The sequence below is a fragment of the Cinclus cinclus genome, chromosome Z (genome assembly GCF_963662255.1).
Source record: "Cinclus cinclus chromosome Z, bCinCin1.1, whole genome shotgun sequence".
NCBI lineage: Eukaryota > Metazoa > Chordata > Aves > Passeriformes > Cinclidae > Cinclus > Cinclus cinclus.
The window spans coordinates 37,958,337-37,971,807 of NC_085084.1; the positions used below are offsets into that span (position 1 = coordinate 37,958,337).

General features: G+C 52.7%; 1 protein-coding gene across 1 annotated transcript; it reads left to right on the top strand.

Moving 5' to 3' along the window:
• Window positions 1-1,038: 1,038 nt before the first annotated feature.
• On the top strand, window positions 1,039-10,463 carry LOC134056934 (serine/threonine-protein kinase PAK 3-like). Its single transcript, XM_062513894.1, has 11 exons — window positions 1,039-1,114; window positions 2,017-2,110; window positions 3,442-3,521; window positions 4,552-4,615; window positions 5,883-5,931; window positions 7,124-7,236; window positions 7,763-7,880; window positions 8,515-8,614; window positions 9,061-9,257; window positions 9,848-9,985; window positions 10,374-10,463. Exons 1-11 carry the CDS (start codon window positions 1,039-1,041, stop codon window positions 10,461-10,463), a joined length of 1,119 nt encoding a protein of 372 aa, XP_062369878.1.
• The last annotated feature ends 3,008 nt before the right edge of the window (window positions 10,464-13,471 follow it).

Consider the following 13,471-nt stretch of genomic DNA (forward strand, 5'->3'; position numbering starts at 1 on the left):
CAGCCCACTTGGGCACACTGCTTTACTCCTTCCAGCACTTTGGGACTCGGCCCACAGCGATGATGCTGGTACCTTCTATTCTCTTTCTTTCTTTCTTTGTTTTTCTTTCTTTCTCTCTAACTTTCTTTCTCTCTTTCTTTCTTTTCTTTCTTTTCCTTCCTTCCTTTCTTTCTTTCTTTCTTTTCCTTCCTTTCTTCCTTCCTTCCCATCTGCAGCAGGCAGCTCCCTCTGAGGCACACGTTTGCCCAGGGAAGCTCCCTGAGGTGCACCTCAGATGGGCGAGCCTCCTTGGAAATGCCACAGCAGTGCAGCAGGAGGATGATGTGATTTTAGTGCATGTGTTGCTTAGCTTTCCATGTTTTCATCAATGTACCTTTTTAGGCCTGTGTCCCACCTTGTTCTGCAGCAAACAAGTGAGGAAGAAGGGCTCTGAAAGGCCTTCCTGAGGTTTTGTCCCACAGCTGGCATTGAAGGGGGGATTTCCATTGATGCTGCCTTTTAGAGCCCCACCTGCATCAAGCCTCATGATTTAACACAGGACAATGAGTGGCCAAAGGTGCTGTTCTCTTTTTTGGTTTCTCCTCACATCATCATGGTCCCTTCTCCGTGTTCAGCTTCTCAGCGTGGGCTACAAGGGCTTCCTGTGTTCTTGGTGTTACTCCCAGATGCCTTGAGCAGCAGCTTAGGAACTAGGCGGCCTTTTTGTGTTGCTTTGTAGCAGAGGAGAACTTTGCAGGTGCCTTTTGGCCTTAGCTGAAGTGAGAAGGTGTGCTTCTCGGCGTGACTTCACAAGGCAGCCTAGAGCAGCTGCTATTGTGATGTCAGCGGCCGCATCCCAGCGCTGTCAAGGCAAAGTTGCTGTGCCCAGGCACGGGAGGCCTCAGTGGGCAGAGCAGCTCTTTGGCATGCTCCCTGCAGGTGCAACCTGCTGATCGACGAGGTCTCTGACAGCCAGCTGCACCCTGAGAGCTCTCGCAGGATTTTTGTTTGTCCCCACAAGTGCTGTCTGGTGCCGACTTGAGCAGCATAGCTCCCGCCATGGAGAGAGTGTGTGCTGCAGTTTGCACGGCTTTTACCGTGGCTTATTCTGGCTACTTTTTCACCCACCTGGCACGTAAGTAGGCGCTTCTATTCGGTGCAGCAGATGGAAGGCCAAAGGCCATGAAGAGGCCTTTTGTTGGGTAAAGCTGCTGTCAGCAGCTGCAGCTGACAAGGGGGTGTCTCTAGCCAGCGGGGCGTGGGCTGCATTTGTAATGTAGCCTGCTGGGCTTCTTCTCCCCACACGGCATGGCCTGTGGCAGTGGAGTCTGGAATCTCCTGCGTTTGCTGGCTCAAGAATGACAACTTCTAAGAGGGGAAGACAGGGAGAGCTTAGAAGGAGCGCTTGGAAAAACTGCGCTGCTCTCCAGGACTGAGGGGAAGCCTCTTCTTGTCTGCATTCCCCCATCCCAGCACATGTGTGTGGGACTTGACAGTTCCTGTGTGCTGAAAGAGCCCTTCCCTCTGTGAGGAAATCACAGAATCAGCTTGGGAAAGGCCCTTGAAATAGACATTTCAGACAAGTTCCGGTATGCTGCTGGGCACAGGAGGTGTTGCTGTGCGGCGTCACATTAGAACTGCCACCATGGCTAAAGGGCTTGGGCTGAAGCGTTTCTGGGCAAAAGTTTTCAGCAAGCTCGTGGCACCTGACGCTTGCATCTCTTCAGAAAACTGAAATACAGGAAGGAGACGAGCTGTAGCTCCTGCTGGGTGGGGCAGGGCAGAAACAATGACTGTTTCAGAACTTGGACTTCATGGGCCTCAGGTTTCTGGGGGTTGAGTGGCCAAAGAGGACAAAAGACAGACACGAGGCAATCCTTTGTGCTGTTGTCTTGCTTGCTGTGTGACACGAGGCTTGCTGCTGGAGGCATGGAGTGAAAGCAATATGCTCTGGCTTTGGGTTGACTTTTTGGTGGGTTTTCCCAGAGCGGGCAGTTTTCTCACAGCATGGGGTTCTTTTTCCTTTGTGTGTTGCAGGTCACATCGCCCGTGCCTGGAGAGAATCCAGCCCTTGGGTGAGTGGGAAAGGAGCCTTTGGCGTTGGTAGCATTGGACAGCTGTGGAGCAAGCTGTGAGCTGGGCCTGCTGCAGTCCAGTGCCAGCCTGCTTGGATGAATGAAAGTACAGTGCGGGCTCTCTGCAGCAGCAGCAGCAGCAGCAATGTGTGGAGGATGTGTGTCTGTTTTGCCCAGTTCCATTTCAGAGCTTTTAAGCAGTGGAAAGTGGGGTTGCTCGTTGCTTGAATGCATGATGGAATTTCTCCTGTGCAAGAGAGCGCAGTCTGCTCTGATTGGTCCAATTAGCTGGAGGCTGAGCAACTTAGAATCCAGATGATTCCTCCTTAGTGCATCTGGGTTCTAGAGCTGAATATCAAGAAGGTTGCCTGTCCCTCCCGTTGCTGTCTGTCTGCAGAGCCCAAAAGCAACCTCAGAGCCTCCTGCGGCTGCGCATCTTCCTGAAGAAGAGGCCAAAGGGGAGGAAGATGCCCACCAAGCTGCAGCTGCTGCTACTGTGGGGCCTGAGCATCCAGCATCAGTAAGTGGCAGCTGGGAGTGGCCCTGTGGCTGGAGCAAAGGAGAGCTGGAAGTTTTTGATCAGACAGCACCTCCCCTGCGTAGTTGAAGATGCTGAGTCAGGCTGGAATCTTTCTGGCACTTGCAGAGTGTTTCACCCCTGGGAAAGGGGTGTGGAACTTGGACATTTAGGCATCCGTTCCCCACCACTCTGATAGGGGCTGTGAATTCCTCTTAGCAAGAGACAAGAGGTAGCATTAGGGTGTCTTGGGATGCTGCTGGGGTACAAGTGAGGCCCTTGGTGGCCAGTGGCTGTGCAGGCTCCCTATCTCTGGTGAGGAGAGCCGTGCAAAGATGCACTTGACAGCCTTGCAGGATATGGAGGAGCCACTGTCCCCTGGAGGGACCTGGCCCTGCTCATCAGCAGCTGTGGGGAGCTCAAGGAGCAGCTAAGCTGCAGCAGGGGCCTGTAGCTGAATATCTGTCAGGTTCTGAATGACAGGTTCTTTCCTGTCCCTCCCGCTGCTGTCTGTGCCCAGAGCCCAAGGGCAGCACCAGCCCCTGCTCTTGCTGAACTTGGAGTCAAGGAAGAGGCTGAAGAGGAGGAAGGTGCTAATGAACCTGTCCCTGCTGTCAGCCCACGGCCTGAGCAGCCAACATCAGTAAGCGCCTGCTTTGGTCAGCGGTGTCTTTGGGGTCATGTTGTGCATCGGGTAAAAGCAGCCTTTGGAATTTGCGCCTTGTGTGAGAGAAGGGGGCAGCAAAAGCCGAGAGGTGAAGAGCCCAGGATGTGGCCAGCAGCATCTTCCAAGGGACTTGCATTTGAAATGGGATTGGAGGGGCATCTGTGGCAGGCGTGTTTCTGACCCAAATTTGTTTCTTGTCCCAGAGCTCCACTTCCTCTGGCCTGGCGCCGGCACGAGCTGCAGCTGCCGGCTCTGAAGAAGCCTCCTGTCCCCAAGCTGGAAAGTCAAGCGCGAGCAGCTCGTGCACCTGGAGCACAAGTAGTTCCTCGGGCAGCATGGAGCAGCTGCTTAGAGAGAGGACAGAGGACGAGTGCCTGGCCCTGCTGAGTATGTCCTTTGTGATGCCTGTGTGCTGGAGCAGTGCCCTGTGTGATCGTGTGTCAGCGTGAGCTGTCCCACCTGCAGTTCCTGCTGGGCTGAGTGTCGGCTGCTGCGGCCTCCACACAGGAGCTGTTGTTGTGCTTGGAGGTGCTGAAGGAACAGCGGGCTCTTGCTGCTGCCTCTGAGGGCAGCCTGGCGTGCTTTGGCTTTGCCTGAGCTCGCCTCAGTACAAAAGGCAAAAGAGAGATGGTTTGTGGCTGAGCAGGAGGCCGGGACCTTGTGAATGAGGCGGCTTCAGGGAGCTCCTGTGGGGCCCAGCTCCTGTGGGGCACAGCCAAGGTCATCTTCAGATCATAGCCTCTCCTGAAGGCTGAGGAACCTCATTGTTAAGGCCCATGGCAATAGGTTGCAACGTCAGCTGCTGCTGCTGCTCTTGCAAGCCAGAAAGGCATTGTTTAGGTAAAGTGCTGCTTCAAGGCGGAGATCATGCCTCTGCTGGAAGCACTGGGCACTATTCTTCCGCTTCTGGAGCGGGCAGCTGTTGATACAAATTGATTGCAGAAGCCAAGGTGCCTTTGCTGCTTGCAAGGATGCCAGCTTTTGTTGAATGGCGCAGAGTGTTCATGGCCAAGAACAGAAAGGTTTGGGTTTTATAGACCACACTCACTTGTCTTGGTCGTGGCCTTCTGATCTCTGTGTCCTTGGACTGTTTCTCCACGTGCTTAGAGACCGTATGTGCTGCAGAGCTGCTTGTCCTGCTGCTGTTGTTTTGGTGGTGCTGCTGGTGGTGCTGGTGCGGCAATGGTGTTGTTGTTTGTCCAGTGAGGGAGTTGAAAGGGCCCAGTGTGCCAGAGAGTGGGGCTGCCTTGGTGATCTGCTGCAGGCTGGCATCTCAGTTTTGAAGTGAGCATCTTTCCTTTGGGTTTTTACAGGGATGCTGGTGAGCGAAGGAGATCCGGAGGCTAAATATACAGAACTGGAAATTATTGGCAAAGGGTGAGTGCAGCCACAGGTGCTTCTTCAAAGGGAGGGGCTGTGTACTTTGCTGCTGTCACCTGTCGCCGGAGTGATGTCAGGCAAGCTGCAAAGCTGTGCAGACGCTGCGCTGAGACGCTGCTATGTCTCAGTTTTGGTCAGCATTGATAGCTGTGGTCTGAAGGCATGGCAAAGACACCTGGATGCTGGAATGGTCCTTTCTGCAGCAAGGAGCAGCACCTGGCACATCTCCTGTCCCTCAAGTGTCTTTCCCCCTCTTGCCGCTTTTCTTGGGACAAATCATTTCTCTGTGTCCCAAAAGGATACAGGATCCGTGGCAATGAAAGGAGGAAAAGCTTCATTGCCTCCAAGGTCAAGGTAGCAGCTGCGGGCTGTCAGGGAACAGCTCTCAGGAAGCTTTGTTCCAGCGTTTTGCTGAAAACAAGGTTCAGTGGTCAGGATGACCACCTAGCTAGTCTAGAAGCCAAAAGCAGACACAAAAGCAGCAGCTCTCTTTTGTAGCTGAGGTGGCAAAAGCCAAAGCTTCAGGCCCGTGTCCAATGCCAATGCACTCTAGAGGAAAAGGCATCGAGTGCCTGAGGGGAGAGCCCTCGTGGATCCCGTGGGGTTGCGGCCTTTCCTGCAAAGAAAGCACCAAGCTATTCCCTACTGAAAGCCAGCTCTGCTGACTGTCAGTGGGATTGATTTGCAACATTTCCTCTGGGAGGAGCCAAATGTAGAAGAAGTCCCCTGAAAAGTAGAGTGCTTCCTGTGTCTGCTGCACCCAAGAGAAGCAGCTGCCCATGGCTCTGGAGCCAGAAGGCAGCTGTCTGAGGATCTTCTGCTTTGAGCACTTCTCCATTTGTGTGTGCAGCAGTGGAGACCTGTGCCTGCTCTGCCTGTGGCTGCAGCTGTGGCTGGAGACTACTTTCCTTGTCAGCTGCAGAAAGGATGTGTGTTGAGAGGTTTTCTTCTGATGTCTGTGACATGGCTTCAGGCTTCTCAGAAGGCCTGTGTGGAGGTGCCTGAGTGTGGCACATCCACTGCAAGGAGAAGTGTGAGCAGGCCCAACGGCCGTGTGTGTGTGTGTGTGTGTGTGTGTGTGTGTCTGGAAAAATCACAGACACGCACGGACACAGAAAGAGAAAGGGGGAAAGGAGCCAGAGCAGAATGTGTCGCGGTGCATTTGCTGTTTGTCCCTGGCCTCTTTTTCCTCCTTGGGCCACAGTGTCTGGCTTCTGCAGGGACTAAAGGACTTCTCCTTTCTCTGCTGCTGTTTTGTTTCTAGGGGTTTCGGCACTGTGTGCACGGCAGTGGAGACTGCCACAGGAGAAGAGGTAAGTGTCAAGCGGTGCTGCAGCTTGTGCAGCTCTCGAGTGCCCTCCCCTGTGCTGTGAGCTGTGCCTGAGCTTTGGGTCGCCACTAGAGCTTTGCTGCAAAGGCAACTGAAGTGCAGAGCAGGGTCTGCCTGCCAAGCCCAGTGGGGACAGACTGTGTCCTTCTGAGCTGCCGCAAGCAATGCAAGGAGGCCAAGGGCTGTCTTTCTGAGGAGGACACGCTAGCTGGTTCTTAGTGGCAAGGCGGTGTCTTAGAGAATGGCGGTGCCCTTTGGGGCTTTGGCTCGCGGTTCCCGACTTCTCCTTTCGCGCTGTCAGCAAATCCATGGGAATTTTGATGGTAGTTCCTTAGGCACGTGCAGTGCTGCCCTTGGGAACTGTGCTTAGAGAGAGAGGTCTGCAAGGAGTCTCTCGAGGGCCTAAGCCCTGCTCAGAGCCTGGTGTGTATCGCTAGAGGATCAAGGCATGAGCTATTTCTTTTTAGAATCAGTCAGGAATTGCAAATGTCACTGGTGTGCTAGAAAGCATTTTAGCAGAACAAATGGAAAATTGCTGAAGTGAGGATGTGCTAGCCTTGTTTTTTTTTGATGTGTCCTTAATGATGTTCTCATCATGACAACAATTTTTCCATAAAATCTGTCGGTTTTTATTTCTCTGGGGGGTGTGGGGTGGGGGGGACGGTCAGGATGTTTGTAGGGCGGCATTTTATCTGTCATATCTGTAAGGGTTTGCCCAGTTGTTGTGCAGTGAAGAATGCCGGTGGCCACCGGAGTAATGATCAAGCCCCCTAGAAATGGCCAAGCTTTCCCAGGAGTTTTGCTCCATTTTTCCTAGGCCTAAGTTGTTTCCTGCTTGCAAGTGGTGTGTGAATTCAAAATGGGGATGATAAAGTGAGGCCCTGGGGGAAGAATGTGGGTGCAGCGAGGGTGGTTAGAGCTTTGAGCTGGAGAGTTGAGACTGTGTTTCTGCCAGGTTTGCAAGGCAAAGGGTTTCTGGCTGTGTGTCCTGGGAGTGGCGACCAAGGAAGCAGTGTAAAGGGCTCTTGCAAGCTCAGCTTCCGGTTCCTCTGATGTCCAGTCCCAAGGCATTTTGGCACAGCGCAGCTGTATCATCCCAAAATCACAGTGTCCCTGTTGGCCTTGTGTTCCTGTGCCATCGACTTCTTTGATCCATGGTTTGCATGTCGTTTTAGGTGGCCATAAAGAAAATCAGTCTGTTGCAAGTGAAGAGCAACGAACTGTGCGTGAATGAAATCCAGGTCATGCGGGACAATAAGAACGCCAATGTGGTGAACTATGTAGACAGGTGAGTGGTTCTGCTCTTCTGCCGTGAAGGGTCACTGACGTGCTGCAAGCCAGAGGTTCAAGCACTCCTTTGGTTGCTGGCAGAGGGTGGAGCTGTTAATTCCTTCCCCTTTCTGGGCTGATCCACAGCATCTTGGAGGAGTTTGCATGGGGGCTGCATTTATCTTTTGCGGCATATCTAGTTTGAAGTGCGCTTTCAAAGAGCAGGTCTCGGCCCAATTTTACTGCGTCAGCAGCCTCCAAGTTCCTGCCCTCCGTGCCCATTGTCCTGTTGGGTTTGCTGTTTGATTTTTCCCCCAAGGTTCTTGAGTTCTGACAAAGCACTGGAGATGGTATTTCCCATGGCCTGTTGCACAGCTGTGCATACCAAGCAGTCTTTTCTACTGCACAGAGTTCAAGCCCTGTAGAGCCTTGTGAATGCCTATTCCCTTCGTCCTGTCTTCCTCGGAGAGAGACACGGACAAAAGGGTCCATCAGGTCACGCAAGCGCACGCATTCACCTGCAGGTGGTTGTTTCCTCCTTTCAGCTACCTGGTGCACGAGGAACTCTGGCTCGTGATGGAATACATGGACGGAGGGTCTTTGCACGATGTCATTAGGGAGATCCAAATGGCAGAAGGAGAGATAGCAGCTGTCTCCCGCGAGGTAAGGGATTGCGTTGGTGCTTGCCATGGCTTGGGTGGAATGGGTGGGAAGGGGAGGATTGATTTCATCTTCCGAGCTTCCTTTCTGCCTATCTCTTGTGACTGGCAGAGCGGGGGCAAGTGCATCTGGAGGGCCTGCCAAGGTGCGGGCCCTTCTAGTGCGTTTGTTTGCGTTGGCCTCTGCAAACACTTGCCTGCTGCCTGTGTGTGCTGCATTCCTTCCCTGTAAGAGCAGCCGTGCTGCTGGCACAGTGTCAACCGAGTGGCAAAGACAAAGAGACACTCACAGGACTCTGCCAGAGCTCAGCCTCCAAGGAGAGCTTTGCACCCAAAGGGGCATTTGCAAAGGCATTTGCTGTCATCTGGCTGGAGAGAGCACAGGCACTGCAGCGGTGCTCCTTCAGTCTGTGTTTGCAGGGCACTGGCCAGAAAAAGCATTGCCCTTTCTCTTTCAAAGCGAATACACCCTCTCTTAGAAAGGCCCTGCTGTCGTCATGTTGCAGCAGCAAGCTCTTGCCCTCCCCTCAGCCTTGCCTGCCATGGCTCGGCGTCCCCCAGCAAGTCAGTCTTGCAGATGTGCCACTACACTGCATGAGGGACAAAGTCAGATCTCCTGTTTGTTTTTCCTCCCTCAGTGCCTGCAAGGCCTGGATTTCCTTCACTGCAAGCAAGTGATCCACCGAGACATCAAAAGCCACAACATTCTCCTGGGCTTGGATGGATCTGTCAAGCTGGGTGGGTGTTGTTAAGGGCAGGCCCAGCCGTGGTGGGCTGTGGGCTGGGGGTGCATTTGAGTGACTTCCAGTTGCCCAAGAGTGGTGCCTGTGGCAGTGCAGGCTGCCCTGCTGCAAGCGCAGAGCACAGCCACAAGGTACAGGGCGGTGTGGCAGGGAAGAAGGTGTCAGGAGGGGCTTTGGGCTGTGTGTGCCCTCACGCAAGCAAGGCAGTTTCAGTCTGGAGCTTCAGGGAACTAAAAGCCACTGTGTGAAACGGGGGGCTTTTGCTAAGTGGCCCATCTGCTATTTCCTCAGCTGCAGCTGTTAGGAATGCCAGCATGCCATTCCCGTTTGCATTCCCTTTGGATTCCACACTGCCTTCTTGGGCACTGGGAGAGTGGGGACTTCTTCTCTTTGCTTTCCTACTTCACGCTGGCTTGATCCGAGTGTGTTTTTTCTCCTCAGCTGATTTTGGCCTCGCTGCTCAGCTCACGGCTGAGCAGAGCAAACGCAGATCGGCTGTCGGGACTACTTACTGGATGGCGCCTGAAATTTTCACCAGGAAGCCCTACGGCCCCAAAGTGGACATCTGGTCCTTTGGCATCGTGGGGATGGAGATGGTGGAAGGAGCTTCTCCTTACCTGATGGAAACCTCCCGCACGGTGCGCTGCAACTTCTCTCAGATGCTCCTGTCCCTCTAAGAAAATCTGCCCCCGTTCTTCTGCCTGCCAAGCTTGGTAACACCTGAAGACCATAGCTCCAGGGCTGCATAGTCTCTTGTGCTTCTTGCCCTGTATTATTCCCCTTGCCCTTGAATTCGGAACGGCCCAAAGTACGCTGATGCCATTTGCTTGCTGGCAGCTTTGCCTAAGGGAGCAGTGAGCAGCGCCAAGCTGCATGTTACGGAAGAATCCTTGGGAAGAGTAGAGTTAGACCAAAGTCCCTCTTCCAAATTGGCGGTAGAGCTGGTGTCAGTCCTCGGAGAAGCCGAGTGTGCTTTTGCTGATGGATTTGCTCCTGATTCCCAATCAGCCCATGAAATCAGGGCTGAAGGCAGGAGCCTTTGCACATTGGACTGGCTGTGGTTGCCTCTGGCTTTGGGTTCAGTTGGTTGGGGTGGGAAAGGCATGTCGCAGCCTCTGGCGGGGAAGAAAGGGCCACTTGTGAGAGTGCAGCTTGGCCAGCGGGGTGTGGGTGAGCAGTTTTGGGTGCGAAGGAGACAGGTGGAGTGTGGCGTTGCCTTCTTCTCTAGGCTCGACAGCTGATCAGCACCGGGGGCACCCCGAAGCTGCAGAAGCCCAGGCAGCAGTCGGCTTGGTTGCGAGACTTTCTGCACTGCTGCCTGGAGACAGACGAGGACAGGCGCTGGTCTGCCCAGGAACTTCTGCAGGTAAAAGGCAGAGCAGCTACAGGCTGTGCCAGCTACCCACTGCCAGGGGCTCCTCCTCTGCTCAAGTCCAAGGCGTCAGGTGGGCCCCGCTCCTAAGAATCTCCATTCTGGGGGCTTTCCAAAGGAAAAACAAGGAGAATCCCGGCCTGCCATGGCTTGGAAGGAGCCTTGCAATGACAATTAGACTAAATCTCCTTAAGCTGCAGACCTCTGGCTTCATGCATTTGTGGAATTGGAAGCCATGTTTGCCTGTGGCAGGAAAGTCCTGGACAGGGAGACAGAGGTGCACAGACTGCCCTCGTTTCTCTGTGTCTCTGGTAGCCAGAGAAAGGCTGCTTCAGCCTGTGAGGAAAGCAGAAGTTCATTTGTTCTTTTTCTCTTTGGGCAGCATCCGTTTGTAACTTCAGCCAAGCCGACCTCCAGCCTGACGCCTCTGATCATGGCAGCGCAGCAGTTTATGGCTGACAGAAGATTCTAGCCGTGCAAGAGGCCGTTGTTGTTTGTTGTTCTTTTGAGTTTGTAGGGTGGAAGGAGTAGTTTGTAGATTGTAGTTTGTAGATAGTTGAGGCTGATAGTCAAAATAAATACTGTAAAACCATCACTGTGTTGGAAGCTTCCCTTTCTTCTGTGAATAAGTTGTAAATTTGAGTCTGAATGGTCAGGTGTTTCTAAAGCATGGGAAGATAGAGGGATGGGGTTTGGGAGTCAGTTTGGAAGTGGGTGGAGGTCTTCCTCCAGAACAAACCTCCTTGTGGAGATACAGGCTTTTAGCTGTGAATAGAGGAGCAGAAGAGGGCAAAACAGAGCAGAGCAGGGGTGTCACTGCTGGGGACGCCGCTGTGGCCGTGGTTGTGTGGCAGCTGCTGGGAAAGTTTGGGAGTGTCTGTGCTGCCCTGGGCAGAGAGGAAGGCAGCCAGGCTTCTCCACAGGCTCAGGCGCAGGTGAGTGTCCAGCAGGAACATGCGTTCTCCTACGGGAACTGAGGCCAAGATGAGGGATGAAAAGTTCTGCAGTTTGGATCTGTGAGAGCCAAGGGCTGTGTCAGCTGGGCACCCCGCACTAGGGAAGGAGCTGCCCAGACAGAGCTCCCTGGGGTCATGCTGCACACGAGGCTGGCAGGAGACACAGCCAGGGCAGGGGACCCAAAGTGGCCAAAGAGATATTCCTGACCATCCCACATGCTGCTCAGTATTTCAAGCTGGGTACCAGCAGGAGGAAGGATGTTTGGAGTGATGGCATTTGTCTTCTCAAGTCACTGTGAGGCTTGAGGGGTCCCTGATGTCCTGGAGATGTGAAACACCTGCCTCCCCGTGTGTGCTGGTTTTACCCTGGCGGGCGGGCCCACTAGCAAGTTTTTCCCCATGAGAACTTCCTCTGTGGATTGATGGGACCAATTGGAGGCTGGTTTAGTTGTTGACAGCCTGAGAAAAGAATTGGAAAAGTCGGTTTGCTCCGTGCATCACATTTGAAGCAGGTAAGCCCCGGGAACGCTCTCTTGCATTTTCGGCCTCTTAAGGTGTGGCATTGGCCTAGCACCGGTCCCTTCTAGTATGGGGCCCGGGCCAGGCACAGGGCCAAGCTCCAGAGGCTGCTGGGCCCCGTCTTTAAGCAGGGGCCCCAGTGGTCAAGAGGAGGAGAGGCCCATTGCTGGGATCCTCGCCTTTTCCCGGTGCGGCCGTGGCTCGGCGGGGCCCTGCCCTGCCCCGGCTGGGAGCAGCCCTGGGGTGGCCGAGCCCGCCCGGCCGCCCTCACGGCCTGGGGGGAGGCAGCTGGGCCCCGTTTGGGAGAGCCCCCCACGGCTTTGTGTGCTGGGCAAGGCAGAGGGAGAACCCCCGGCCTGCAGCTGGAGCCGGGTGCAGTGAGAGCCGGAAGAAAGCCATGGAGCCAGAGCCTTGGCACCCATTTCTCCTCTGGCTGGACTTTGCAGTTTTCGTCCTGCCCCTCCAGCGTGGCCTGGGCGGCCTGAGCTCCTGACACAGCTGCAGCATGGCCGGGCCCATCTCCTGCAACTTCTGTGGGAGATTTTAAGTTTTTTTCCAATGCTCAGATAAGACTTACCGCCTTTCATCTTCCCGTGGGTGAGAGGAAGAAGAACAGAAAAGATACACCAAAGTCAATGAAGTCAAAGCTAAGTTTCTAAATGGAAGGAGAATGAAGAGACTCCATGAAGGTGGGCTGAAATATCTTTTTTGTAAGTTATAGGGGTGGACTGTGCTTCACAAACATTTTCTTTAAACCATGGAAAAAAAGAGAGACCTGGGGTGGTGGGGGGGTGGAGCAAGGTGTAAAGGGTTTGAAGAATCCTTTGCCCTGAGGAAAAGAGGGGGATCTCTGTTCCTGGGAATAATATATAAACAGAGAGAGAAGTGAGCTAAAGAGAACTTTTGCCTTGGAGTAGCTCATCCTTACAAGTAATACCCCATGACTTTTTACCATGGCCTGCAACTCAGTTGTGAACAGACTGTGAAGTGGGAGGAGTTTCCTGACAGCAGATCCCGGGCAGCTGTGAATCCTGAGCAAGTGGAGTCAAAAGAGGACTGGCAATTTCCTCTCTTAGTAAAAGATCCTTATAGCTAAAGAAAAAGAAACTCCTCTCCCTAAAGTGAACAGGAAAAGATAATTTACGGAAGAAATTGACGGAAGTGTCTCTGCATGTTGTTAAGCTGTAACAAAGGGGGAAAGAAGAGCTGGTCTGAAAATCTGCTCTGAATTTATTATTCTTATTCTTTGTGTAGTTAATAAAGTCTTTTTCTTTATTCCCTTTGTAAGTGTTTGGCCTGCTTTACTTTTACTCCTAATTCTAGTTCACCACAAAAGGTAACGATATTAAAATTGGCAAACCTTAAACTATTACATTATTGGTACATTGGCCCGGAAACAAACAAACAAACGAAACCATTACACCTTGGGAAATGGGAAATGAGCTCTTTGCTCATTCGCTTGTGGGAAATGCAAAGGCCAGGGAGCTCTCCGGGCCTTGTGCATCCAGGCTCAGAGGTAGAGATGGATACAATGTTTATTTAACCTGAGACTTTAGGGAAGGCCTTTAGAATTACAAGCTAAAAAGTGAAGCAGACAGGAAAGAGGAATAGAGGTTTGCACTTGAAATGGAAATATGTTTTAAGCAAAGAGAAAGACGAGTTATGTAAGCCAGGCAATACGTTAAGTAAGGTAGCAAAAGGTTTTCAAACGTAGCAATAGAACTTGTTCTAAAGTTAGTGAAAAGATGAAGATGCAGCAATGTGAATTTAGAAATGCTGTATGATTGGTTGAAAAATGATGCATTCTGGCAAGGCTGCAGAAAGTAAAGAATTAATGATTGCTATGAAAAGACACTCACAAGTTTTGCAGAAGTATGTGACTAGTGAAAAAACGAACATAAGGCATCGGAATGAAGAAGGGAAAGGCTTCTGATACTATGGCACTGGATGTAACACCTTTAATGCCTCACCTTTCTATGAGATTGATGCCATAAGGCTAGAAAGC

What these genes read in the sequence shown, in the direction of transcription:
- LOC134056934 (XM_062513894.1), top strand. Translation starts at nt 1,039, where the DNA reads ATGGAGAGAGTGTGTGCTGCAGTTTGCACGGCTTTTACCGTGGCTTAT. An exon ending in AGACTGCCACAGGAGAAGAG is followed by an intron (nt 5,932 to 7,123) that starts GTAAGTGTCAAG and finishes ATGTCGTTTTAG; the next exon opens with GTGGCCATAAAGAAAATCAG. An exon ending in TGATGGAAACCTCCCGCACG is followed by an intron (nt 9,258 to 9,847) that starts GTGCGCTGCAAC and finishes CTTCTTCTCTAG; the next exon opens with GCTCGACAGCTGATCAGCAC.